Source organism: Pituophis catenifer, unplaced genomic scaffold (genome assembly GCF_029215685.1).
Source record: "Pituophis catenifer annectens isolate HBS135680 unplaced genomic scaffold, rPitCat1.0.hap2 SCAF_6, whole genome shotgun sequence".
In the NCBI taxonomy this organism is placed as follows: domain Eukaryota; kingdom Metazoa; phylum Chordata; class Lepidosauria; order Squamata; family Colubridae; genus Pituophis; species Pituophis catenifer.
Window position 1 is genome coordinate 40,224,119 of NW_027256886.1, and position 25,433 is coordinate 40,249,551.

The following is a 25,433-nucleotide window of genomic DNA, read 5'->3' on the forward strand; positions in this document are numbered from 1 at the left end:
CATTCCAGATGGTAGGTGCCCCCACAGAGAAGGCCCTCCCCCTAGGGGCCGCCAGTCGACACTGTTTGGCTGACGGCACCCGGAGGAGTCCCTCTCTATGAGAGCGTACTGGCCGGTGGGAGGCTATTGGTGGTAGTAGGCGGTCCCGTAAATAACCAGGCCCTAAGCCATGGAGCGCTTTAAAGGTGGTAACCAAAACCTTGAAGCACACCCAGAAGACCACCGGGAGCCAGTGCAGCTCGCGCAGGAGAGGTGTTACATGGGAGCGCCATGTCGCTCCCATTACCACCCGCGCGGCCGCACTCTGCGCCAGTTGGAGCCTCCGGGTGCTCCTCAAGGGGAGCCCCATGTAGAGAGCATTACAATAGTCCAGGCGGGAGGTGACGAGGGCATGAGTGACCGTGCGTAACGAGTCCCGATCCAGAAAGGGACGCAACTGGCGAATCAGGCGGACCTGATAAAAAATCCTCCCGGTCACGGCCGTCAAGTGCTCTTCTAAAGACAGCCGTGAATCCAGGAGGACGCCCAAGTTGCGAGCCCTCTCCATGGGGGCCAATGATTCGCCCCCAATAGTCAGTGATGGCGTCAACTGGCTATATCGGGACGTCGGAAACCACAGCCACTCGGTCTTGGATGGGTTGAGCCTGAGCCTGTTCCTCCCCATCCAGATCCGTACGGCCTCCAGGCACCGGGACATCACTTCAAGGGCATCGTTGGGGTGATCCAGGGTGGAGATGTACAGCTGGGTGTCATCAGTGTACTGATGGTACTCCACCCCGAAACCACGGATGATCTCGCCCAGCGGCTTCACATAAATGTTGAATAGGAGAGGTGAGAGGACCGACCCTTGTGGCACCCCACATATGAGGGGCCTCGGGGTCGACCTCTGCCCCCCTGTCAACACAGACTGCGACCGGTCAGAGAGAAAGGAGGAGAACCACCGCAACACAGTGCCTCCCACCCCTAACTCTTCCAACCGGTGCAGCATGATACCATGGTCGATGGTATCAAAAGCCGCTGAGAGATCTAACAGGACCAGGACAGAGGAGCACCCCCTGTCCCGAGCCCTCCAGAGATCATCAACCAACGCGACCAATGCCGTTTCCGTGCTGTACCCGGGCCTGAAGCCCGACTGGAACGGATCCAGATACGTCGTTTCATCCAGGTGCTGGGGAAGCTGTTGCGCAACCACACTCTCAACAACCTTCGCCACAAAACGAAGGTTGGAGACCGGACGATAATTTACCAACATTGCCAGGTCCAGGGAAGGCTTCTTGAGGAGAGGCCTCACCACCGCCTCTTTCAAGGCGGCAGGAAAGACACCCTCACCCAGCGAAGCAATTATAATCCCCTGGAACCAGCCTCGTATCACCTCCCGAGAAGCCAGCACTAACCAGGAGGGACACGGGTCCAATAAACAAGTGGTCGCGTTCAGTCTACCCAGAATCCTGTCCACGTCCTCAGGGGTCACAGGATCAAACTCATCCCAGATAACATTCTCAAGACCTGCCCCAGTCCCTCCCCCTGAGACTATCCAGTCGGAGTCCAGATCTTCCCGAATCTGAGCGATTTTGTCATACAGATATTGGACAAAATCCTCGGCTCTACCCTCCAAGGGGTTCTCCCGCGCTTCCTGGTGGAGCAGGGAGCGGGTCACCCTAAACAGGGCGGCCGGGCGATTATCTGATGATGCAATAAGAGCAGCAAAATAGCTACATTTCGCTGCTTTTATCGCCACTAGGTAATTCCTAATATGAGCTCTTACCAGTGTCCGGTCAGATTCAGAAAGACTGGCCCTCCAACTACTCTCTAGGCGTCTTTTCCGGCGCTTCAACTCCCTCAGCTCCTCAGTGAACCAAGGAGCTAAATGAGATCGGCACCGGGTCAGAGGCCGCAAAGGCACGACCCGATCCAGAGCTCCAGCGGCTGCCCTATCCCAGGCGGCCACTAGGTCTCCAGTCGAGGCGTGTGCCAGAGCCTCAGGGAATGGCCCAAGCTCCATCTGGAACCTATCCGGTTCCATCAGGCGCCTGGGGCGGAACCATCTTACCGGCTCCGGCTCCCTGCGGCGGGGTGTAGCGGTTCGAAGGTCGAGACGAAGGAGAGAGTGATCAGACCATGACAAGGGCTCGGTGACTATATCCCCTATCTCAAGATCACTCAACCACTGTCCAGAGACAAAAACCAGATCCAGCGTGTTTCCCCCGTGTGGGTAGGGCCATGAATTAACTGGGTCAGGTCCATGGCTGTCATGGAAGCCATGAACTCCCGAGCCACCTCAGATGCCTCACCAACGGACGGCAAGTTGAAATCCCCCATGACCATAAGCCTAGGGGTCTCAACCGCCACCATGGCGATGACACTGAGTAGCTCGGGCAGGGCTGCTGCCACATGGCAGGGAGCCAGGTATGTGATCAGCAAACCCATCTGAACCCTGTGGCCCCAATAAAACTGCTCATAACTAATAAATGTATTTCTGAACAAACAAACAAATCTGAACACTTGAATGGTGAAATACTCCAATGTACGTATATTTTATTATTTTATTCCTTTCTGGATAAGCAATGGTATGTGGAGCACAGAAGAAGAGTAAGAAATAGTCTTCCCTTTTTAAGGCTCTCCTCAAACCTTTTCCAAACATGACTTTCTAAGTCTTTCTTTTCTCCCCATTTATTCTGTTTCAAAATATTTGTTTTGCAGCTTGATCCTGATTTATGCTTTCTATATAATCAAACCCAGTGATATGGTGGAATTGAATTACACCGGCTGGCAAAAGCTGACTGTTAAAGTTTCTGGAATTTTGTGAGCTGAGCCACTATGCATGGCATGCAAATTGGCTGATCTATGGCTAGTAATCTGGCAGCAGCAACAGAGCAGCAGAACTGGTTTTTAAAATATTTATCAGGGGATCATTGATCAACTGCCAGTGGGTTTAGTAATAAATTGAATTGTTAAGAAGAACAATTAAATCCAGCTACTGTTGTGTATACAGAATCATTTAATCTGTTTTGCTTCAGCCTTAGCTTACATTTTTATTTTTCTCAAATTTTTAATAGGATTATCATGATACGGTCCTGGAGGTGCAGCGTGACAAGGCACTCAGAGAAAAAGCCATTCTAATTCAGAAGGTGTTGAGGGGATTCAAAGACAGGTAACCATGTTTAATGGTAGTGACAAATGTGAATTATTAACAGTCACAGTGGTGCATTGTTTAGATCAGGGTTTTCAAACTGTGTTCCATGGAGTCCTTGAATTCCTCAAGAACATGATAAGGTTCTGTGACAGACTAAAAGAGAAACAAACAAATTCAATTGAATGAAGTCAGTTTTCCATGATTGGTGCCTTGACTTTTGATCAGTGGTTTCCAATATTTTAAAAAACCAACAAGTTGGACAGCCTGAAAAAGCTTGAAAACCTCTGTCTAGAATGCAATAAGATCCTCAAAGAGCAAAAATGAGCAGGAGGGAGTGAAAAGATGGTAGTTTATAGCCTAGGAAGCAAAACATTGGCCTTCCATTCCAGAAAGAGGAAAACCCATAACTAGTAGTGACCTTAGGGGGAGGGGTGTCCAAAAAGACAAGATGACAGCCACTATCAGGCAATTGAAGTACTGCCCATTTTTATGTTCATCACATCACATGCAAAAAGGGTGGGCTTTTTGGATGCCATCTTGACTTTATGGACCCCTTCCTCTTATGCGACCCTCCCATAACCAAACAAATCAATGTGTTGTCTAGGTTTTAATCTATCCTGTCTGGCTAACAAGAAAAGAAAGGATAAGGTTTGTGATTTAAAAAAAAATGTAAAAGAGAAACAAAGAAATACAGTAGTCCAGAGGGAACTGAGCATGCTCAATAAACATGGAAAGTTGGAAAAGAAATAGGAAATGGTGATGAATGGAACACCATCTATGGAATATCAGGATCACTGCATTTAAACAGATCATTTACTACTGTTTGATCCAAGCCTTCTTGCCCACAATAATGGAGCCACAGCAGATACCTAATCTCCTCTAAAACACGCTAAATCACTTTAACCCATTTAGGCGGTTGAACTCTAAATTCATGGTACATTGAGCATTAAAGTGTTAGTGTTAAAGGAAAAACCACTTAGAATAGTTCATGTCTATTTAAGATAATTCCAGTACCTCATAGAAGAGAGAGTTCACATGTCATTGTTTTCATCTAGAAAATGAAATCACTTGGTCTTGCTATAATGAAATTACTTGGTCTTGATTTGTTTTTTTGGGATAACTCAGTTTTTCTCCAGCACCTGTTCCATTGGGTGTGCTCTGAACACTCCTTTAATATTTTTTTTCCTTGTGGAATAACTTAGTTGTGTTTGTTGTTATTCTTTCTCTGTAAAGGAAACAATTTCTGAACCAGAGACAAAGTGCTGTAGTTATACAGGCAGCCTGGAGAGGATATTTTGCTCGGAAAAATTTTAGAATGGTAAGAATTTGCCTTTAACCCTGAGGTACAGCAACAGAAGATGTTTTGCACCACAATTAATGTCAGGCTGTTATTTCTCCCATATAGCTCATATTGGGATTTGAACGTCTGCAAGCCCTTTTCCGGAGCAAACAGCTTATGAAGAAGTACGAAGAAGCCCGTGGCAACATGATTAAGTTTCAAGCGTTGTGCCGAGGTTACCTGATGCGCCAGAAAATTGCTGAACAGCTGAAAGCTGTGTGTGTGATACAGGCTTATGCCAGGGGAATGTTTGTTCGTAAGACTTTGCACAAAATGAAGAAGGTAGATAGTATGATTGGAAGCATGGAAATAGGAATCAGAGCACAAGTCTTGTCCATAGAAATTGTGCAGAAGAGTAATTTTGATGATAGAATAAAATAGCTATACCTCCAAAGAGAGTGACTAGTTATAGCTTGTTTAATATAATTAAAGTGGAGAATCTGGGAAATCAAAACTAGGACATGAGAACAGAATAGCTAAAATTAGTATTAGATCCAGCCTGTTTCTATGTTAAATAAATGCTTAAAAATAACAGTGTCAAAATTACCTAAGATTATTGTCAATGCAACAATCCACTATTACACATCCCTGATAGATGGCAATTTGGCATTTACTTAATTTGTTCAGAGAAAGAGAGTTCATCTTTTCCTGAGGCAGTCGTTTTGCCGGTGATTAGCTATCACCATCAGTACTTGTCCAAATGTCCAATCAAAATCTACTCCCCTCCAGCTAAAACCTATTCCTTCTTGTCTTGTCTTCTAAAACATCTGGAAAATTTTGCCCTATCTCTTATCTATGAAAACCCTTCAATACCTAAATAATCTCAATTTTTGATTTGATAGATGATAAAATGTGTAAAGTTTTCTTCTACAACAATTCCTTGAAAAGGGTGAACTCAATATTTTGCTTTAAAGTGAGTTTTAAGGTGTAATAAGATGCACTTGAAGGCATACATGCTTAGGATGTGGTGTGTGTGTGCTGCCTGCTTGCCTCAGGTGGGGACCCTCTAAGGCCTCTTTCTCTGCAAATCTTACAATACCCATGATCCTAAGGAGAGCCCATTCAGTAAATGCTACCATCAGGTACACTTCCACAAAGAAATCCTTTCTGGACCAGAGTTACTTGGGAGTAGTCAGCAGAAGGAAGATACATATGATAATATTAAAACCCTTTCAGAATGGAGTCATACATTCAGTAAGAAATCAAGTCTATATCATGTGTTTAGTTTAATTAAAAAACTAAAAAGTTGAAAGAACAAAAGGACAGGAGAAAAAATAAATAAAAGAAAACTGACTTCTGAAAGGATTATCTCAGTAGCAACTCCTTGAACCAGGAAGACAGAGATGGAATAAAAAGAAGGTATAATTAAGTCACCAAACCCAAATAATCTTTTGTACGATCAAATCCAAATATCAACCCATATCCAACTTCACTATTTCTTAGATTGCAAGTCCTTTCTTAGATTTCCAGCCTGGTTTCTAGATCTGGACGCTGCTTATCATTTTGAGCCAGCCCTGGGAGAGTACTCTCATTCGTCTATGAAAGGCAAAAAAAGGACAATATCTTAATCCATTAGTGTTTGGGTTTTGCAAGTTTCAAATTTCTCTGCCCATTTACCTGTATCAATATATCAGGTTTTCCTTTCTGAATCTCTTGAGTGGGATTTCTTTTGCTTAACTAGATGAGGCATTTCACTGGGCCAAAATAAAATAAATAGCTTTCTGTTAACATTTCAACAACCCTCAGCTTGAAGCAATGTTTAATAAATTGCCAGGAATAAAATTATTGTTGAAGTTTCCAGTGTCAAATCATTGAATAGTAACTAATTCTGTTATTTTGTTTTGATGATGCAGGAATATTTATAAAATGCAATTTGTACATATAAAGTCCTAACTCAATCCCTAAGTCCAGCTTAATGGATTCCTATCATTTCTTTACAGGAACGTTTGGCAATTCCTTTAAAAATAAAGGACTCTAAAGAAAACAAACATGAATCAATGTATGATGTCATCAGTGATCAGGAAATGGTGGACAGAGTATTTGGCTTCTTGCCTTCTTTCATTGGGGGACAAGAAGGCCAAGCTCCTTTGGGCTTTGAGGTAAGAAGAGGTGGAGAAATAATTAAATTGATTGTCTATTGTAATAGTATGTGGGAATCACCTTCTGAGGCAGGAGAAAGAGCAATAGCCTAGACAACAATCTGGTAAACAAAATCTGAGTCCAAAGGAGAAAGTGGCAGAAGTATTTAGGAGGGACCCTCCCTGGTTTTTGGTAAGTAAAAGTGAGGTACCTGAGGGGTACTTTCAGACTTGCAAGCTTCTGTTAACGTAACCTTGTAATAAAAATAGGTCTAGCATTCCTGATTGTGCTTTTTGAACAATGAAGTAATTCTGAGGAACTAATGAGCACATTTGAAAATTTCAAAATATATCATTAAAATGGCAGCATTGCTGATTGTGACCAAAATAAAAATAATGATTTACCAGAAAGCAAACTGATAAAGTTATTCCACATGACCACCTTTATCCACCATCTCAACTTAAAGTTGCCCTATTTCTGGGCAGTGAATACCAATACCTTGCAAAAGCAGAGCAATAGATTTCATCCATTCACCATTTTTATTTTTATTTTCTGGGAGTCATTATGAAGTTGATCAGAAAATCCCTATTTCTGAGAAGCCAAATTTCTGAGGTTGTCATAGCAATTTGAGCAAGATGGCTGTCCCCTCATTTCCCAGAGCTACAAACCTCCTGGAGACTGCTGCCTGTCAATCTCTTCATGGAGAGCAGCTGTTTGGAGCACTTGTCCAGAGAGGCCTACTTGCTGGTTCTTCATTCCATTATGGTCATAGGCGTCATTTTTTGTGGAATAATCTTCAGTCTACCCTTTTTTCCCTGGAATGCAATCCCTGAGTGCTGAAGAGGACATTATTTAAATAACTTTTCTGCCTGCAACTTTAACACCTTCTTATATCAAGGCTAGGTTAACAACACTAGAGAATTAAAGCTAAACTGTTTTTCTACTTCTGTACCTTGTAGGACCTGGAGAAAAAAACACAAACAAACAAGCTGCACGAGATAGACCTGGATATGATCCCCATAACGGTAGAGCTGGATGAGGAGGCAGATGACTTGGCACAATACACTTTCCCCAAATTTGCAGCAACTTATTTCCAGGGATCTGCCACTTATACACACATTAGACGTCCACTTCGCCACCCTTTGCTTTATCATGATGAAAAGGATGATATTTTGGTAATTATTTACTTTAGTTTAATGTGTTTTTTAAAATCAAAACTCCCAGTTCCTTGAAGTATTGTTTAATAAATTGCATTTGGAATAAATTTGGAACAGCTTGTTTTCTTTCCCTGATAACAGGCAGGAAAATTAAAACAACTGTTTGTTACATAGCCTTCAGGGACTGAAGTGTAAGTTGTTCTGAATCAGACTATGTTTTTCCTGATAATTTGGAATGTGGTGCTGCAGATTGTACTGAATATTATAGAATGGATGTTAATGCAGTGATGTGGATAAGGAATGTATTTGGTTATGTTGATTTTTATTGTGTTTGCATATTGCATATTCTAAGTATGTTTTAAGGCACCAGATTAGAAACCAGGAGACTGAATTTTAGAGTCACTTTAGGCACCAAGCCAGCTGGGTGACTTTGGGTCAATTGTTATAGCCCTAAGAAGAAAGAAAAGGCAAACTATTTCTTATAATCTTGCCAAGAAAACTGCAGTGACTAGGCAGTTACTAGGAGTTAATACTGTCTCAAAGGCAAAAAAACAAACAAACAAACAAATAAATAAATAAGATGTTATAGCAATTGATGATCATGGCCTTATCTCCTATAAATTAGTCTTTTTCAGTCATCAATAACTGCAATATTAAAAGTTCAATATTACTTCAGTTTTAATTAATCCTTTATTTAAAAACAGGAAACATTTGTCATTCCAAGCTCAATGAAAAAGTTATTAACAATATAAAGATCAGAAACAAAGAGACCAACCTATCCTACCATGAAAAGGAGTTCCAGACAATTGACACAATGGCCATGTATAAAATAGTCTGCTTTAATCCCCACATTCTCATTTTGTCTAATTGCTGAAAGACACAAGTCGCTGCAGTTGAGGAACACAGTTTGTTCCCAATTTTTTCAAGATTTATAGCTAAGAATCAGCACATTGAAGTTGATTCAGAACAGTTAAGCAACCTTTGTAGCTGTTTCAAAATTAATATTCTGTTATTTGGCTGATAAATTCTTCAGTAGATGGTAGACTGGTAGAAAAGTCTGCTGTAGTGTTAATCTTCTGTATAATTTATTACTCTGTCAACTGTCCATTGAACTAAAATGTAACATCACCCTATTTGGACCCTGAAGGCTTTAAAGTATTCATTTGTTACTATACTATCTAATTAGGACTATTTGTTTACCAGTTAGTTTAAAATGAGGGATGCGGTGGCTCAGTGGCTAAGACGCTGAGCTTGTCGATCGAAAGGTCGGCAGTTCAGCGGTTCGAATCCCTAGTGCCATGTAACGGGGTGAGCTCCTGTTACTTGCCCCAGCTTCTGCCAACCTAGCAGTTCGAAAGCATGTAAAAAATGCAAATAGAAAAATTGGGACCACCTTTGGTGGAAAGGTGACAGTATTCTGTGTGCCTTTGGCATTTATTCATGCCGGCCACATGGCCATGGAGACATCTTTGGACAGCAATGGCTCTTCGGCTTTGAAACGGAGATGAGCACCGCTCCCTAGAGTCAGGAACGACTAGCACATATGTGCGAGGGGAATCTTTACCTTTACCTAGTTTAAAATATTTTTGTTCAGCCAATTTTGAAAACATTAACTATATTTAGCATAAGTATGTAGAAATATTGAGGCATCATTTCACCATCTCTCTTGCAACTTGAAGGGCTATCCATTAAAAATGGCACATTATGACATTATGATTTGTTTGTTCATTGCTGCTTAATTTAAAAAAATGACACCCAGCAATTTACTTCATAAAACATGAGAAAGACCTAACATTGAGATAAAAGGCAAATATGCAGCAAGACCATAAGTGTAATTTAGATTAGCTTTCTCCAATTTGCACATTCCAGATGTCTTACAATATTTTCAGACAAAATTTGTGCCCATTTGTTCATGGTAAAATTTATACAATGAATTATTAACATTTAATTGTTTCCACATTTTATTCTGGGAAGTACAGTAATTGTACAGTAATTGTATTTAATGAAACCACATACAGTTTTCTCTTTCCTAAATGTTGGCCTCAAAATAAGGCAACAGTAACAAAATTGATTTGATTGGACAAAATGGCAAAATCATCTATTGAATGAGTAGCCAATGTTTCTCATACCACATCATGTTTATTGTTTTAACTATATTGTAAACATAGACATGCACTAATTCTCATAATGTTCAATAGGAATTAAGTACATTCATATGCTGATGTACAAAAATCAAGAAAGTTAATTTCTCTCCATTCAGCTAATAAGTATTTGTTAATTAAATGCATCATAATTGCAAAGACAGTATGTCTACTATCTGTTCTCACTAGGCCTCTCTAGCTGTATGGACCATCATTTTGCAGTTCATGGGTGATTTGCCAGAAAGAGTGCAGAATATCAACAGCAAGAGAAGTTCCAAGGAGACCCAGATTTATGAAAGCTTTGACAAGAAAAGCCAACTGCAGCCTGTAAGCAGTTATCATCCAGATATAGTAAGGAAAATAAATTTTTCATTGCTATAAGCTTATTTAAATAGAAAAATTAGAATCCTAATTATTTGTTGCTCCATACTAATTTATCACTAATCACTAGATTTAACAGAGCAGGTAGGACAAGAAGCCTACCTTCTTGGTTCATAACATGGGCAGCTATGGACAATTTGAACCTACAGCCAACAAGTATTTTGTAGCCTGTGAAGGGCTTGATAATGCTCATCTTTTCAGAGAGTTATCAAACATCTGAAGTGTCATCTTGTGTGCCTTGTACAAACCACAGACTCTGGGCTTCAGTGATTTTAGAAATGTTTGCTTTGTCTTTAGGGCTTAAATGTTAATTTATTTCAGCTACAGTTTGCTGATTTGAACTAGTAGAGTTACCGGGGACAGGGTAGATGTCTGTAATTGTTCTATTGTTAATTGTAAGCAGTTTTGGTTTAGCCAGAAAATTGGGTCAAAGTTTATTAGCACTCTGTTTACTGAAAAGAAAGCACCACATTCCATTTGCATGACAGAACATATAATTTATAACACTGCCAGGAAGTTAGTCTTAAGTGTCTACAAAATACTAGAAAGACTCAGCATGATCCTCATCTTGTTCTCCACAAGAGAAAAACATCTTACTAAAATGGAAGCAGACTCAGTTCAATTCTGTCTATATATTCCACAATAGACTAAGAAACTTAGTTCTATTCCATCAGTAAAATAAGATGAGAATGGTTTGCTGCCACACTTTCTTCTTAAATTCAATCTTCTCACTCTGTAATGTTTTTGACTTTTAAAATTTCTTTAACTATACTGATTAATTTTCTAAAGCTTACTGTACACTGCTAGTAGAGCATTGATGTCTTAGAATGTGACATTTTTCTAACATAAATGTCTATGACAAATTTATTGAATCTAATAATGTAACATTTTGTTAAACTCCGAACACAAGGTAGCCATCAATTAATAGCTATTATTTAACCAATTACTTGTTGCAGCTTTTATCCCATTCAATTTCTGAAGACAAGTGACTTAAAATACTAATTTAAAAAGTCATAATATAAAAATAGTAACATAAGCAGTAATATCTTGATGGGTAATTAAGTGACACTACAAAGAGGAGAAAAAGGTTGCTTTCCAAAATTATTTGTTACAAATAACAATAAAAAACAATGTTTGAGACTTTAAAAAAACTGCTTTCTTCCTATAACCCAATGCTTATGAGTGCTGGTTCCCCTTCTTTTTCAGTTTCTATCGGTTTTGGGGAATCAAGCTAACTCTTTTTTTCTTCTTCATAAATTGGATAACTTAGGTAGACATCAAAAAAGCTAACAAGTTCTCCAAGGTAATTTCTTCTGTGAAACTGAAGCGCAACTCCAAAATGGCTGATAAGGTTTGTTGCATATTTTCTTCTCACCATCCAATCAGCATTACAGTCTCCTATTGAAAATATATTTGTGGGGCTTATTGCTAGGCAGAAACTTTCTGAGAAAGCAGCAGACATATGCAGATGTTTCCCCCTCCTCTTGTATCTTGAATATAAAATGAATAATGTCAACAAACTAGATTGCAGATGAACAGACAGACATTTCTCATGTCCAAAGCAACATGGGAGGAATGGAGTACATATCTTGCCTATAATAGGAACTTCCTACTTTGTTTTGAGATTAGTCTGGTCCAAACATTTAAAGCACATCAGGTTGGAGGGGCTGAGCTGGTGTTCCATTCTAGCATGGATTGGGTACCATTTAAAACAATTCTGATAAAAAAGGGTGAATGGTTTTATGCTTATTTTAGATAAAAAGCCAGCTGATGAATGGGGAAGATACCGGTACGTTTCAAGAGGAATGCTCTGAATCTGAGAGGCCTATGTCTAACCTTGAAAAAGTGCAGTTTATCATTGGAAATGCTATTCTGCGTTCTGCCATCAGGTATTACATTTATTAAATAGTACCTTTATTTTCAATAGCAACTGCACAGATCCAGATCCATCTAAAACATCTAAAATGTGTATCTAAAATGGCTTGAATAAAACTCAGGTTTCCTTCAGGTATTGAAATAATGTATGTGTATGTTTTGTGCAATAAAGCTATATAAAAAGCTATTAAGCTTCATCAGAGGTGTTCCTGATATCACTAAATATGTGGTTGATATTTATGTCAATTGTTCCTTGCATGTCTGACATTAATACTCTGAAGCATACTTTTTCTTATAGCCTATGTTGTTTTTTATTTTCTTTGCAAAAAGCTTGAAGCAAAGTTTTTTTTATTGCTTTTGAGCTGAATTTCAAGATTTAAAATATAAAAGTATATTAACTGTTTATTTTTGTATCAGTTGCATTTTTAAACAAAAGTCATAAAATATTTTAGTTAAGCTTACATTTAAGTGAACAATATCATGTGTGAGGTTTTAAATCTCTTAAATTTCACATGAGATCCTCCATTTTTTTTTTAGTCAATTTCATAACAAGGGTGAAGTTTCACAACACATCTAGAGTACTCATTGGTTTGATTTGTTTTCCCTGAAAAGTTAACACTGTTATAGGTAAAACTGATGTACAGGGCATGAAATAACCCTGAAAACCAAAATGCATGATAAGTAACAGAGAGTGAGAGACATATTCAACACTGCATTCACCTTTCCCCTATTGCTCTTCAACTGTGCATTTTTCTATTCATTTTGTTGAGAAAGTATTTGGGTTTTTAAAATCTCCCCCCCCCATTATGATTTTCCTTTTTTTCCCCTATTATGCAAAATAGGAATGTCATTAAATCCTATATTCCCAAAAGGAGGAAAGGCAAACCTTTTGGCTCTTCATCCCTGCTGTGGCCAACAGAGAACACAGTCTTTTTTAAAAAAATGTAATTAAATGTGATCTCTGGCCAGAAAAGTTTGCTAGCTTCTGAAATAATGAACTTGAAACATAACAAAATGCCTATTTGTTTTCTATAACAGGGATGAGATTTATTGCCAGATCTGCAAACAACTCACTGAAAATAACAATAAAACTAGTTACCATAGAGGTTGGATCTTGCTGTCACTTTGCCTTGGTTCTTTCTGCCCTTCGGACCAGTTTGTGAAGGTATTGATTCTGAAAAGCTACTTCAGTTAATGGCTGAGGACCATGTGTAGAACAAAGCTTTAGCCCTAGGGTGACAAACATCTTCAGTGTAGGGGCCAGAGGCTATACTACTGCCACCATTCTGGGGTACTTTGTTGTGAATGCTCCAACACTGGAAGTTTTTAAGAAGATATTGGATAATTTACTTTTTGCACAAGTTGCACAGAGACAGCTGGTAAAGCCATAGTTAAAATGGTTGCCTGAGGAGGCAGCAAGCACTCTTTCTGTGCATATGAGGTAAATATATTTCATTTAGGACCATGGGCTAGATCAGTGGCCCCCAACCTTTTGGGGACCAGGGACGAGAGGTTTTTCCACGGACCAGGCGGGGCATGTTTTCACATGCTGCCTGCATCCCATGGATGGGACTTTGTTTGTTTGCCCAGTTTCTGGCCATCCACAGACTGGGGGTTAGGGACTCCTGGGCTAGATGATTTTGGGTACAGGTTGCTAAGCTCTGCTCTAGCCCATAGTTGCCTAATGCAAAATTCAGCAGCAACTATTCCCTATTCTTTCTAGTGTTTCCCTTTTTATTGTATATATTGACCTTCTTCCTCTTCACTCCCAATTCTTGGCTGCTTTCTGCCTTAATGCTATCCTAAAAACATCTTATTGGTAACATTTGGATTTTGACAATCATTGTGAAGTTTGTTTCCGTCTTACACACTGAAGGTTGACATTTGCAGTTTTCAGACACAGGCCAAATATTTTCATGTTTGCAGCCTAAAGAATGATTTCACCTTCTACTTTGTCAAGCCCATTCTTAAAGAGTATTTAAAGAGTATCATTATACTGGAGACATGATATTCAAAGCGCAAAAAGTAACATGGACTGTAAACATTTTCATTATGTTCTACTTACTGTTATAGAAGATTCTAATAAACCTATGTGGTCATATGCTTTCAAATAACTCATTTTATTTCATTCTATTGTAGTATCTACTAAATTTCATTCGGGGTGGACCATTATTGTATGCACCATATTGTTCTGAACGGTTGAGGCGAACTTATATGAATGGAACACGATCTGAACCACCTAGCTGGATGGAGCTGCAGGTAACTATTACCCAAATTACATTACATTTTATCTACTCTTTTCTTAACATCAAAAATTATGGTATGATAGGACATAGGATAGGTAATTCTAATTATCTAAATTAATATTTTCCAGTCTGATATCCTCCAGCTATGTTAGATTAGAATTGCCATTGTCCTCAACAGAATGGCCAATTATTTTACATCCTTTTTCTGATATCTTACGTTTCCTTCCACGCCTGAAGTCGCTTAGAGTAGGTTCCACATTAGCTCTCTTCATTCACTTCTTATGAGGAATCCAGCTGACACCATTTAGCTAGACTTTCTTATGAATTCCATGTTCTCTTTCTTTTAACAGCCTTCATTTGAGACACATTTGCTGCACTAGCCATTCTAAGTAAGCAAGCAAAAATCAGTATTTTTTCCAGAACTTTCTTTAAATTGCACAAATACAAGTTTATTTCCTGTGAAAGAAAATAAATTAAATTACTGAATTATTATATTTACCCCTCAAAATTGAATTTTTGCTATAAAAAGGGTAAGTAAAAAAAGTTAGCAATTACCTTTGTCAAAAGCAATATGAATTGGCTGTGGGGAAAGATCAGCTATTCAAGAGAGAAAAGATCTTACTAATATCTTGAGAGAACGGGAAAGAGTTGAAAGGAGCAACTATCAAACAGAAAAAGATTAACATTGGAAAGGACTTTAGTGGCTGTAACTTTATGAATAAACATCATAAGAGGAACCTGATGATGAGAAAAAACATCTCTGGATAATACCATTTACATTTAAGCATAGAAGAACATACCTGAGAGCAGAGGTTCGTTCTCCAAGCTTGTGGATTGGTTTCCAAACATTTCATTACCAGGCTAGATAACATCTTCAACAGAGTTTAAGGGGTGTCAGTGTTCCTCTGTTAATAAGAACTTTGTGTGGTCAGTAGGTCTTGTGTTGGGGATGTCACATCAAGTAAGGGTCTTGTGATGGGTCTTGTGATGGGGAGATAACATTAGGTGAGGATCATTGGGAGGTGAAGTGCTGGTTGGGGGCATGGGTTGCATGGGTTGGTTGAGGATCGATGCTGCTGACGTGATCCACACCTAACCCATCGTAAGACCATCACTTGATGCAACCCACACTTGACCCATCACAAGACCCACCTGATGTGACCTTCCCATCATAAGACCTACTGACCACACGAAGCCCTTATAAACAGAGGAACACTGACACTGATCTCCCCTAAACTTTGCTGAAGATGTTACCCAGCTTGGTAGCGAAACATTCGAAACCAACCCAAGAGTTCAGAGAACGAACCTCCACCCTCATTCTACACTCAAGCTACAGATATTTGCCACTTTTTTAGCATTAAGGCACTAAAAGGCATGGACAAGTTAAATATTGATTAATCTATTCTAATAATTTCACAAACCCTTCCCTAACTAGATGTAGATCATTTATATACACTATATTGTAAAAGCTGAGATTCAATCTTCTTCATGTTCAGAATAGACTTCTATTTCTTAGTACTTACTTAACTTTATTTTTTAGGCAACCAAGAGTAAGAAACCAATTACACTTAGTGTAATCATGATGAATGGCAACAGTACCAAAGTGCTTGCAGATTCAGCCTCCACTGCAAAGGAGATCTGCCAGCTGGTAGCTGATCAAATGAACTTGAAAGACACATTTGGTTTCTCTCTCTACATTGCTTTGTATGATAAGGTAAAATGAAGTTATGTGTCATGTCAATCTAAATGTTCTGGAAAAGCACACTTTTAAAAATATTTTCATTTCTACTCTGTTATTTTTGTATCCTAGGGTGAGAACATTATTTCATAAAATACTTTCCTGGGTGGTTTGGGCTTTTCTTGCCAGTCCAGGGCTCTAGATATAAAAATGCACTTTCCATCTCTTCCCAGATTTCACCAGCTGTTTACCCTTTTTTCATATAAATAGCACTAAGAGGTTTTATAACTTAAAGAAATTCACATAATCAGAATTGATAGTTTGCTTTTTTGGTGCAGCCAGGGGATTTCCCCCATGTATTCTTCTATTTAATCTGATCATATGAATGTCATTGTGTGAAAACAAAATAACCCACGTGATCCAAAGGGCTGTGTATTTTTTTCATATGTGTCACTATCATACTGATCATGTATTTAATGTTCATTTTAGTCAGTCTACATAAGTAATTCATTCTTTGCATACTCAATCTGAGTGAACTTTTTTTCAATTTGCTCAATATTTACATAAAGGCCCCTTTGGAGTTGAGGTTAAGACTGTTCTTGGAATTACTTATTTAATAGATGGTCATAGACTGACAGAGTAAAGAAATTAATGAGACAGACAGACAGTATTTGCAGCAAAGCAAAACCAGTATGATGTAGGTAATAAAACTTGACAGAAAAGTAAAGAGTAGAGGTACAGGAAATTCCTTGGCACAAGGTAGTCAACAACTGTGAATGTAAGTGGATAGAGAAGCAAAACAAAAACAGAATCAAATATTGGACTTATCTAATTGTAGAATAAAGCCATTGGTGCCTAAAGACCACAGCTTTGGTTAAGAATTCTGTGGCCTTCTTAGATATTTCAGGCCATTGATCTTATCGCAGCTGATTTATAATCACTTATTGCATTAGCTGAGAAAGCTTACTACTAAGTACTTCAATGAGATCAAGGCACCATCTGTGACATCAGGAGCATACTGATAATCCATGTGCCATAAACTGAACCTCACAAAAGTGACTCTAATAAGGAATGTGGTGATAGTTACCTGTAGAAGTCATTGAAAACAAGCATCAAATAATGCAAAACTAAATGCCCTTCGATCAGAGGTGTCAAACTCAAGGCCTGCGGGCCAGATCTGGCCCACAGGGTGCTTACATCTGGCCTGCAGAGCCACCCTGGAAACAGCGAAGATTGGCCTGTGGTGCCTCTGCCAGTGAAAACAGGGCTCGGGAGGCTGTGTGTGGCCTCCCAAGGTCCGTTTTCACTGGCAGAGAGTTGCAGAAGGACATCCCAGCCGAAAACGGAGCTCGCAAGGGCTGCGCATGGCCTCCCGAGCTCTGTTTTTGCTGGCATAGGGTTGCAGGAGGCTGTCTCAGCTGAAAACGAAGCTTGGGAGCCCGTTTTTGCTAGCAGAATGCTTGGGCCACCACAGGCACCCCCAACACAATGACATCAAGCTGGCCACGCCCACCCTGGCCACATCCAACCTGGCCTCCTGAGGTCAAGCTCAACCCTGATGCAGCCCTCAATGAAATTGAGTTTGACACCCCTGCCTTAGATGGAGTGTGAAGGATGTGATAAAATTATTTCAGGATGAGAAAAGGAACATCTAAAAACTTGCAATAGTGAAAACGTCAATTTTTCCTATCCTTTGGAATACCTCTTAGTCCAACATTCTCTGCTTGAGTCTTCCAAGGCTTTATCTTTTCCCCTAGAGCATACAGCTAACGGGGATAGGCCACAATCTATTTGCTTTTTCAAGGAAGAGATGTAACTATCCCAAAGTATAAGTTATTCCAAGGACTCACCCCAGAATGTTCTTTTTAGCCAGAATTTAAGTCAGCAAAGTTTCAGGTTGACCTTAAGACAAATACAGTCAAATTTCAGTTGACATTCTTGGAATTAAAAAAAAATGAGCTGTTGTTATTGTAATGAATGTTAGTGCAGTTTACAAAGAGACGTACTAGGAAATTTATTTTTATCACTTCAAAATATATATAATTTATTTATTAGATTGTTTTGTTTAACCTGTTGCAATTCGGTATCCTCTTGATGGCATTTTTATCTTTGTTTACACAGACATACTTAGGAATATTAATATAATGTAACTTCCCAATCTGTGTCAATTCAGAGACTGTTTCACCTTGCCCTACAAATAATGTAGAAGAATATATAATGAGGCCATCCCCTCCTTTTGCCATCTTATTTATGTATAGCTATACATAATACTACTTAAGTAAAGGAGAATACTTAATTCTCCTTTATAACTTTTGTGCAATTTTCATTCAATTTTTATCATATTAAGTTTTTCAAGGCAATTTGTACTTCTTTAACTGAGCAGACTTTTCCCCCCTTACCAATGATCTTAGGTCTGGTCACTGGGCAGTGGACGGGATCACATCATGGATGCCATTTCTCAGTGTGAACAACAGGAAAAAGAGAAGGGTGGTCATGTACAGTATACTCCTTGGCGTCTGTACTTCAGAAAAGAGATCTTCACCCCCTGGCATAATTCCAAAGAAGATCCCATCAGTACTGAACTCATCTATTATCAGATAATACGTGGCCTCCGGTTTGGAGAATACTGCTGTGAAAAGGTAGATTTTTTTTGTACTCTGACTTTTTAAGGGCATATCTCTGACAAGAATTATTTATCATTCTAAATCCATTGCTCTACGTACTATTTGTTTGTTTGTAAAATTTATTGGCCGCCCATCTTACCACAGGGTAAGTCTGGGCAGCTTATAATCTTATAAAGATACAAACTATCCAAAACCTAAAAGACATAAATAAAATACTGTAAAGATCCAGTTAAAAGATGGGGAGGGAGAGGGTAGGATGAGAAGAGGGATGATAGCATCTGTTATTATCTATAAACCACTTTTCATGTGAAACTCCTCCATTGGAGCCCCAACCCAGCTGGCAGAACCAGGTCTTTTAAATCCTTGTGGCAGGACAGGAAACTTGGAGCCAATTTCACTGGGGGGGGGGAGAGAAGAGGGGTAAAATATTCCAAAAGGCAGGCACAAAAGTAGAGAAGGCTCTCCTCCTGGACACAGTCAGCTGAATTCCCTGGCCAATGGGGCCCACAGCATGTCTCCTTTGCCAGCACAGGTGGGGCGGGCCAATCCCAGTGGGATGAGAAGGTCCCTCAAGCATCCTGGTCCCATGCCATGAAGGGCTTTGTTTTATTTTATTTTAAGCTTATTTCTCCTAGTAATACATTAATATGTCATTTGTTTGGCCTAGCTAATGAGGCCTAGGGAATGAAGGTGGATTAAGAACTCTTCCAGAAAACTGACTAATCTGATTAATTGTTATAGGAGGAGGACATGGTGGAAATTGGAGCCAAATACTGTTATATCAAGTTTGGAGAGTCCATCCAAAATGAGTTGGTTCAAAGTATTCTCCAAGAATGTATCCCAGCAAAGCTACTAAGATCCAAATCCCAAGAGAAGTGGGCGAACCTCATCACATATGCTCACGCTAAAGTATGAACATCCAAATGATGTAGGATTTGACATTAATATTAGCTTCTATTTCTACTACAGCTGTGAAGTCAAGTATGAATGGAATGCCTAAATTCATTTCCATTGTAATTTTTTATCTGTAACTTGATGATTAAACAATAAATATGTGAAGATTGTCAGATGTACTTGAAGGCCTTTGTGCAATGTATACTGTATTTAAGAAAGAAATACCCACTGAACTGCAATATATTTCTTGTATGTTGTAGGCGACTTACACACAGGACCAGATTTCCCCTCAATGTGTAAAGGAGCAGCTGGTAGACTTTGCCCGTGATCAGTGGCCTCTGCTCTTTTCTAGATTCTTTGAAGTTACTAAATTTTCAGGTACTGTGATGGCAACATACTTTGTATAGGAGGGGGTATAGTGAGAAGTTGAGAAAGTCTAATATTTATTTTGTGTTTGCAGGGCCCAGTCTGCCAAAGAAACATTTCATTGTGGCAATTAATTGGAAAGGTATATGTTTCCTAGATGACACTGAAAGAAGACTTCTAGACTTGTCTTTTCCAGAAATTACTGGCATCCATACCAACAGGTACTGTTATTGGACATGCTGGACTGGAAAGAGCTCTTTGTCAATATATAGGAAAAATGATGTTTACCTGCTATTATATCATTGTCCATATTTGATTCTTTTGTTATTGTGTCATAAGAACTGAAAGAGTTTCCATGTTCTTTGATTTGCATAGCTTTCTCTCCCTAAGGAATAAACGTAGTGAGTTTGTTTATTCAGAAAATATTTTTCTAGCTCTTAAAATATTGTGTCCTCTGGGTTGAGAATCTAATGCAATATAATTTATCTCTGTAAAGAGAGATGAGGAGTTGAATTAACCAAAGTAATTCTATTTCAGCTTCTAGGAGCATTACAACTACTTTGATTATGCAAGTATATGCTTTGTGCACAGGATTTTACAAAGTATCTGGACTTCAATTTTTGGCTTTTCTGTGTTTCCATGTATAGCCGTCCTGTGTTTACTTACAATATTATTGTTTTCTATACAAAAAAAATTATAAAGAAAGAAAAGCTACACAATGTGATCTTTTTAGTAGCACTAATGGTTGTCGATTTGGAACACTTCTATATTTAGAAATGTTTACTCCTTGCTTATGTTAGATGTTTAAGGAATCCAGACTTTTGTTTTCTTGCCATTTTACAAACTATTTTCTTTTGAAATATTTTGTGACTACAGGGGAGTCAAGACATTTGGGCAAAGCTGCACCCTTAGCACACTGCGTGGTGAAGAGTTTGTCTTGACATCTGTCAATAGTGTTGCAATTGCAGAATTAATAGTCATGTTCCTGGAAGGACTGAAAAAGCGATCACTTTATGCGGTAGCAATACAAGACAAAAAGTTACAAGGTAACTTATGTATATTATATTTATTGTGTGTTGATGTTCAACAGAAAAAAATCTATAGCATGGAAAGGAAAAAGTTCCATTGCATACTGTGCTGTAAGACATAACAATTAACAATATTTATTTTAAAAATAATAAAAGATAATACAAATTAAACTCGAAAAGAAAGTTCAAGAGAAAAGAAAAACGGGAGAAAGAGGAAAAGAGCCACACATGCAATACGTTTATCCATTCTTATGCCATTCTCCACTTATTCTCCAAGTAATATAGGGGTAGGCAGAGTAATATGATGCAAAAACAACTACAGATGTATTAGATCCTTATCATCATCTATCTTTTGAAAGTTTGCTTATACATTGTTTTTACACTCTTTTCTCAAGAAACAAGATTGGCTAGAAAAGACTTTGAGTTTAGGCTCTTTCTCCCAGTTTCTGCCAGTTGATATTATTCTCTTATCCAAGTTCTACTTAGGCTCCTTTCAGTTTTCTTCTTGGGAATTCATGAGGAACTTACTTGTTATCTTTGTGTAATTTTATTTTTCCTAGTGGTGTACACTATCAATTGCAGAGAAAAGGGTAATCAGGCTATTTCTTTTCTCAGTGCTAGTAAAAAACATAATGTAGTCTTTTTCTACACAGCAGACATTTTTTGGAAATGAGAAAGATTAAGAAGTAGTAGAAAACATTGTTGATATTAAACATGTTATAAGCACTTATGACACAACCTGAAGTATCTATGCTTACACAAAATAGAGACAATGGCGTTTTGTCATTGTCAGAAAGTGGACTCATGCTTCAATCTGAAACATCATCATGCATTTTAGATCTGATGTATAATAGCTGAAATAACATGCTTCAGTTTTTGTTTTCCAGGTGACACTACCATTTTGGCTTACAAGAAGGGGGACTTGTTGATTTTAACCCAGGACAAAAGACTAGGAGAAAATCAAGGCTGGATCCCTGCTCAAAATGAGCGAACCAATGGTTCTGGGCTTGTGTCATCAGAGACCATTTATATCATCCCTACAGTTACAAAGCCTTCCAGTCAAATATTGGTAAGGATCAAATAATGCAGGTGCAATGCTTAACTCTGACAAATGACTGCCACTTTATCCCCTGAATAATAACGATAGTAAACTAGTAGTGGAAAAAAGAAGGGTTGGGGGCGACTCTTATAAAATGGCTCCTTGTCAACCTCTAAAATGTTCTTTACCACTCCAGTTTATCTTGTTTCTTTCTAGTCAGATGGCAAACAAGGCATAGTACTTCAGCCACTGACTAGGTTTAATTTGTAAGAATACTTAAGCCAAATTCCCATTTCACTTTTTCATTACAATAATTTCTTCTTTAAAAAGACACACAGATCAGCCTTTTTCATTGCAGTAAGGGAGAGATATTTTAGGCTGTCCTGATGCCCAGTCACCAGATTAAAACAGATTACTGTTTAGAAGCTGTGCTCTTCCTTCTAATGACGTTTGTCTAATCCCTTTTGATAGCCTGATTGAGGCTTTCCAACAAGCATAGAAATAATTCCTAAACCTCTTCTCTGCATCTTTTCAAATCTGATGACTTGAAAACATGCTTCTAATGATTGAAGAGATTATGGTAATTAATCCAAGTAATAATATTGTCACTTTCTTTTCAATATGTGGAATATCAATCTTTTTAGGCCTTGATAGACTTTGGTCCACAAATCTTTGTACAGTTTCAGCTGTTCTTTCTAGCTGCTAGTTTACATGTTTGGATATTGAACTATTGCAGTGTTTCCTCTAATGGCAGATTTACTCTCCACTTGGAATTTCCCTTTTAATTTGGGACCTCAATACTGTGTTTCACTGTGGATGCTCAGAATTTATATATGCAGACAGATTTCCCCCCCCCTCCCTTTTTTTTTTAGTTCTTTAGTTTTAAAAGTTAACTTTGCCCTTGTACTAATTTTCCTGCATGGCTTTATTTAACAGCATCATAAAGCCTGCACAGAAAATTACTGTAATTCATAGGTAACTAATATAATGAGTTATAAATGTGATTATTCTTGTAGGATTGTTATCAGAATCTATGTGAGATTAAAAAATATTGTCTATTGCCCTAAATATATAGATTTAAAATAATTAATTGCTAAATTTCAAAATGTGTTCTGTTGGTCTTGTTCAAGTACAGCACTAGCCCCTTTCAGAATCTTTTTGGAATGAATCCTCTAACATTAGAAAAATGCTGATGTGCTTCCTTCCTTCTCTTTTTCTGTCAAACATCTTTGAGCAAATCTGGCAGAAAGAGAAGTCCTCCTCACAAATATTTTCCCAAAAATCCATACATGGACTTAATTTCTAATATTTGTTGCTGCCATGACAATATGTGAAGTGTCTTCAAATGGCCATATCTTTCCAGAGCTTGCTGATGATGTCACCTGAACAACGGAGGTTAGTATCACTAAACTCTCATGTGGAAGAAACCGAGGAAGAGAATGCAAATGTGAAGCCCTATACTCTGGAAGAATTCTCCTATGAGTACTTCAGGTATACCTTATTATATTTTATACAATTTTTTACATTTCCTTGAAAAATATACCTGTATTGCCTTTTAAGCCTAATTGAGGAAGAATCAATGAGTATTGCATTAAAATCTGTATTAGTTATTAAATTCTATTTTGTCTTCCATACTGGTCTCCTCAGAAAGGGTATCTGGTCCATGTGTGATTGTTCTGTGTGAAGGACATCATTAAAATAAATTGTTATTACTAACGTACAAAAAAATAGAGTGAACTAGAGAAAGAGCTTTCCATAACAATACTAAAGTGCTATCTTAAAGTTTGCTTTCATAAACTAATACTGACTGCACTAAGAAATAGCTCAGACTGATAAGTGCTACAAGGGAATATTAGCATTAAATAATCACAGCACCCAAAAGGCATTAGAGAGGGCAAATTGGTACTGCTTCAGTTCACTGCATTTATAGGGGATATTCCTCTGTAAAACATACAAACTGGATTGGGACAACTCGTTACCGCCACCTTGCTGCGGCCATCTTTCTACTGCCACCTCAGTACCATATTGGGTATATTGAAGAGAGAGGCAGATCCTCTTCTATCTTCAACCCCCCATTCATTACAGCCATGTCTGTAAATTGGAAAGACTGATGTGTAGTTCAGTCCCATGTTGCTCTGTGAGTCTTCCATCCAGACCATCCCGGTACATATAGTTCTTTAGTTTCAAAGCCTGATAGGGTAGCACATTTTCTGGATCCTAGTTCAAACTTTCAAGTGTTTTCGTCCACTCTAAATACCTCTTTTATAAAAAGGAATTGCCATTTGACAACAGGTGTATATCCATATCAACTTTTTAATTTGTTTGATTCTTTCTGATAGATGTTAACCGAGAGGTTTAGGATTTTGCTATATGAAAATGGCTTTGTCCTTTTGTTACTTTATGAATTAATTCTAATTCTGAGTGGTAAGTGGTGATATGGCTAGAGAATCTTAGGGAAGATCCAGATTCTAACTATATTAGCCTATAAACAACAGGTATGAGTTAGTTGTCTGTATTGATCAGACCAAGTTTTGAAATATTTTTATGTTTCTTCAGAGTACCTGAGAAGGAGTCAATCAGCAAGGCTGTTTTACCCAAGTCGCGAGGGCGGAGTCATCTGTGGGCTCATTCTAGGGAGCCCCTGAAAAAACCTTTGCTAAAGAAAGTGTGTTCTAATCCAGACCTCTGGGATTTTGCTTACCAGACCTTCATTGATATCCTTTATGCTAAAGTCAGTTTATTTGGTAATGGGCAGAATATAATTATTTTCTATGAACTGGTTTCTACGCTTCCGTCCCTGACTTGGAAATATTTTTAATAAAAAGTGAACAAACACATAGGTATTGATAAATACCTTTACATTTTTGTTAATTGTTTGACATGGTTTAATTTATTTGAGTGCAGAAAATTGAGAAGAGGATAAAGAGTGAATCCAGATTTTAGGTGACCAAATTGGATAATCCAGGAAAAAATTTACATTAATGGTGATTGTCAGAGAAAACAAAATAATTATGTTAAAAGAATTTGGGCAAACAAAAAGATTTGGGCAACAAGATGTGTTAGTATAAAATAGGTATGTAAGAGAGCACTATCTTAATAGTCAAATCTAGCTTCTACTAAAGAGCATTCACTAAGTGGTTACATGCTGCACTCAGAAGGAGTTTTGAGTTGGTTTGTAGTCTGTACTTATTTTTTTGTTAAATCTTTCCTTATATTTTGTTTGCTCACCCATTATGAAATACATGGGAGATTATCCCTCAAAGCAAGAGAGATCTTCTGTGGAACTTACTGACCAGATATTTTTAGTGGCAATTCAGGAGGATACTCTGCAAGATGAGGTCTATTGTCAGATCTTGAAACAGTTAACAGAAAACCACAACAGGTAATGAAAAAATATTTCCAATTAAATGTTTCCAGTTGACATAACTATTTAGGTTGGTACTGGAAGTGCCA

General features: G+C 38.4%; 1 protein-coding gene across 1 annotated transcript in view; it reads left to right on the forward strand.

Annotated features, from left to right (window-relative positions):
• MYO7B (myosin VIIB) overlaps positions 1-25,433 on the forward strand; it is a 64,637-nt gene that overhangs the window by 29,039 nt on the left and 10,165 nt on the right. Inside the window, exons 18-37 of the mRNA XM_070944941.1 lie at positions 3,057-3,151; positions 4,367-4,451; positions 4,539-4,754; positions 6,413-6,571; positions 7,511-7,726; positions 10,039-10,200; positions 11,501-11,581; positions 11,986-12,119; positions 13,144-13,270; positions 14,245-14,364; positions 15,892-16,065; positions 18,441-18,668; positions 19,395-19,562; positions 19,808-19,925; positions 20,008-20,134; positions 20,790-20,959; positions 21,829-22,010; positions 23,344-23,471; positions 24,537-24,694; positions 25,209-25,362. Of these exons, the coding sequence (XP_070801042.1) occupies positions 3,057-3,151; positions 4,367-4,451; positions 4,539-4,754; positions 6,413-6,571; positions 7,511-7,726; positions 10,039-10,200; positions 11,501-11,581; positions 11,986-12,119; positions 13,144-13,270; positions 14,245-14,364; positions 15,892-16,065; positions 18,441-18,668; positions 19,395-19,562; positions 19,808-19,925; positions 20,008-20,134; positions 20,790-20,959; positions 21,829-22,010; positions 23,344-23,471; positions 24,537-24,694; positions 25,209-25,362 (3,002 nt within the window). The remainder of the gene's footprint in view (positions 1-3,056; positions 3,152-4,366; positions 4,452-4,538; positions 4,755-6,412; positions 6,572-7,510; positions 7,727-10,038; positions 10,201-11,500; positions 11,582-11,985; positions 12,120-13,143; positions 13,271-14,244; positions 14,365-15,891; positions 16,066-18,440; positions 18,669-19,394; positions 19,563-19,807; positions 19,926-20,007; positions 20,135-20,789; positions 20,960-21,828; positions 22,011-23,343; positions 23,472-24,536; positions 24,695-25,208; positions 25,363-25,433) is intronic.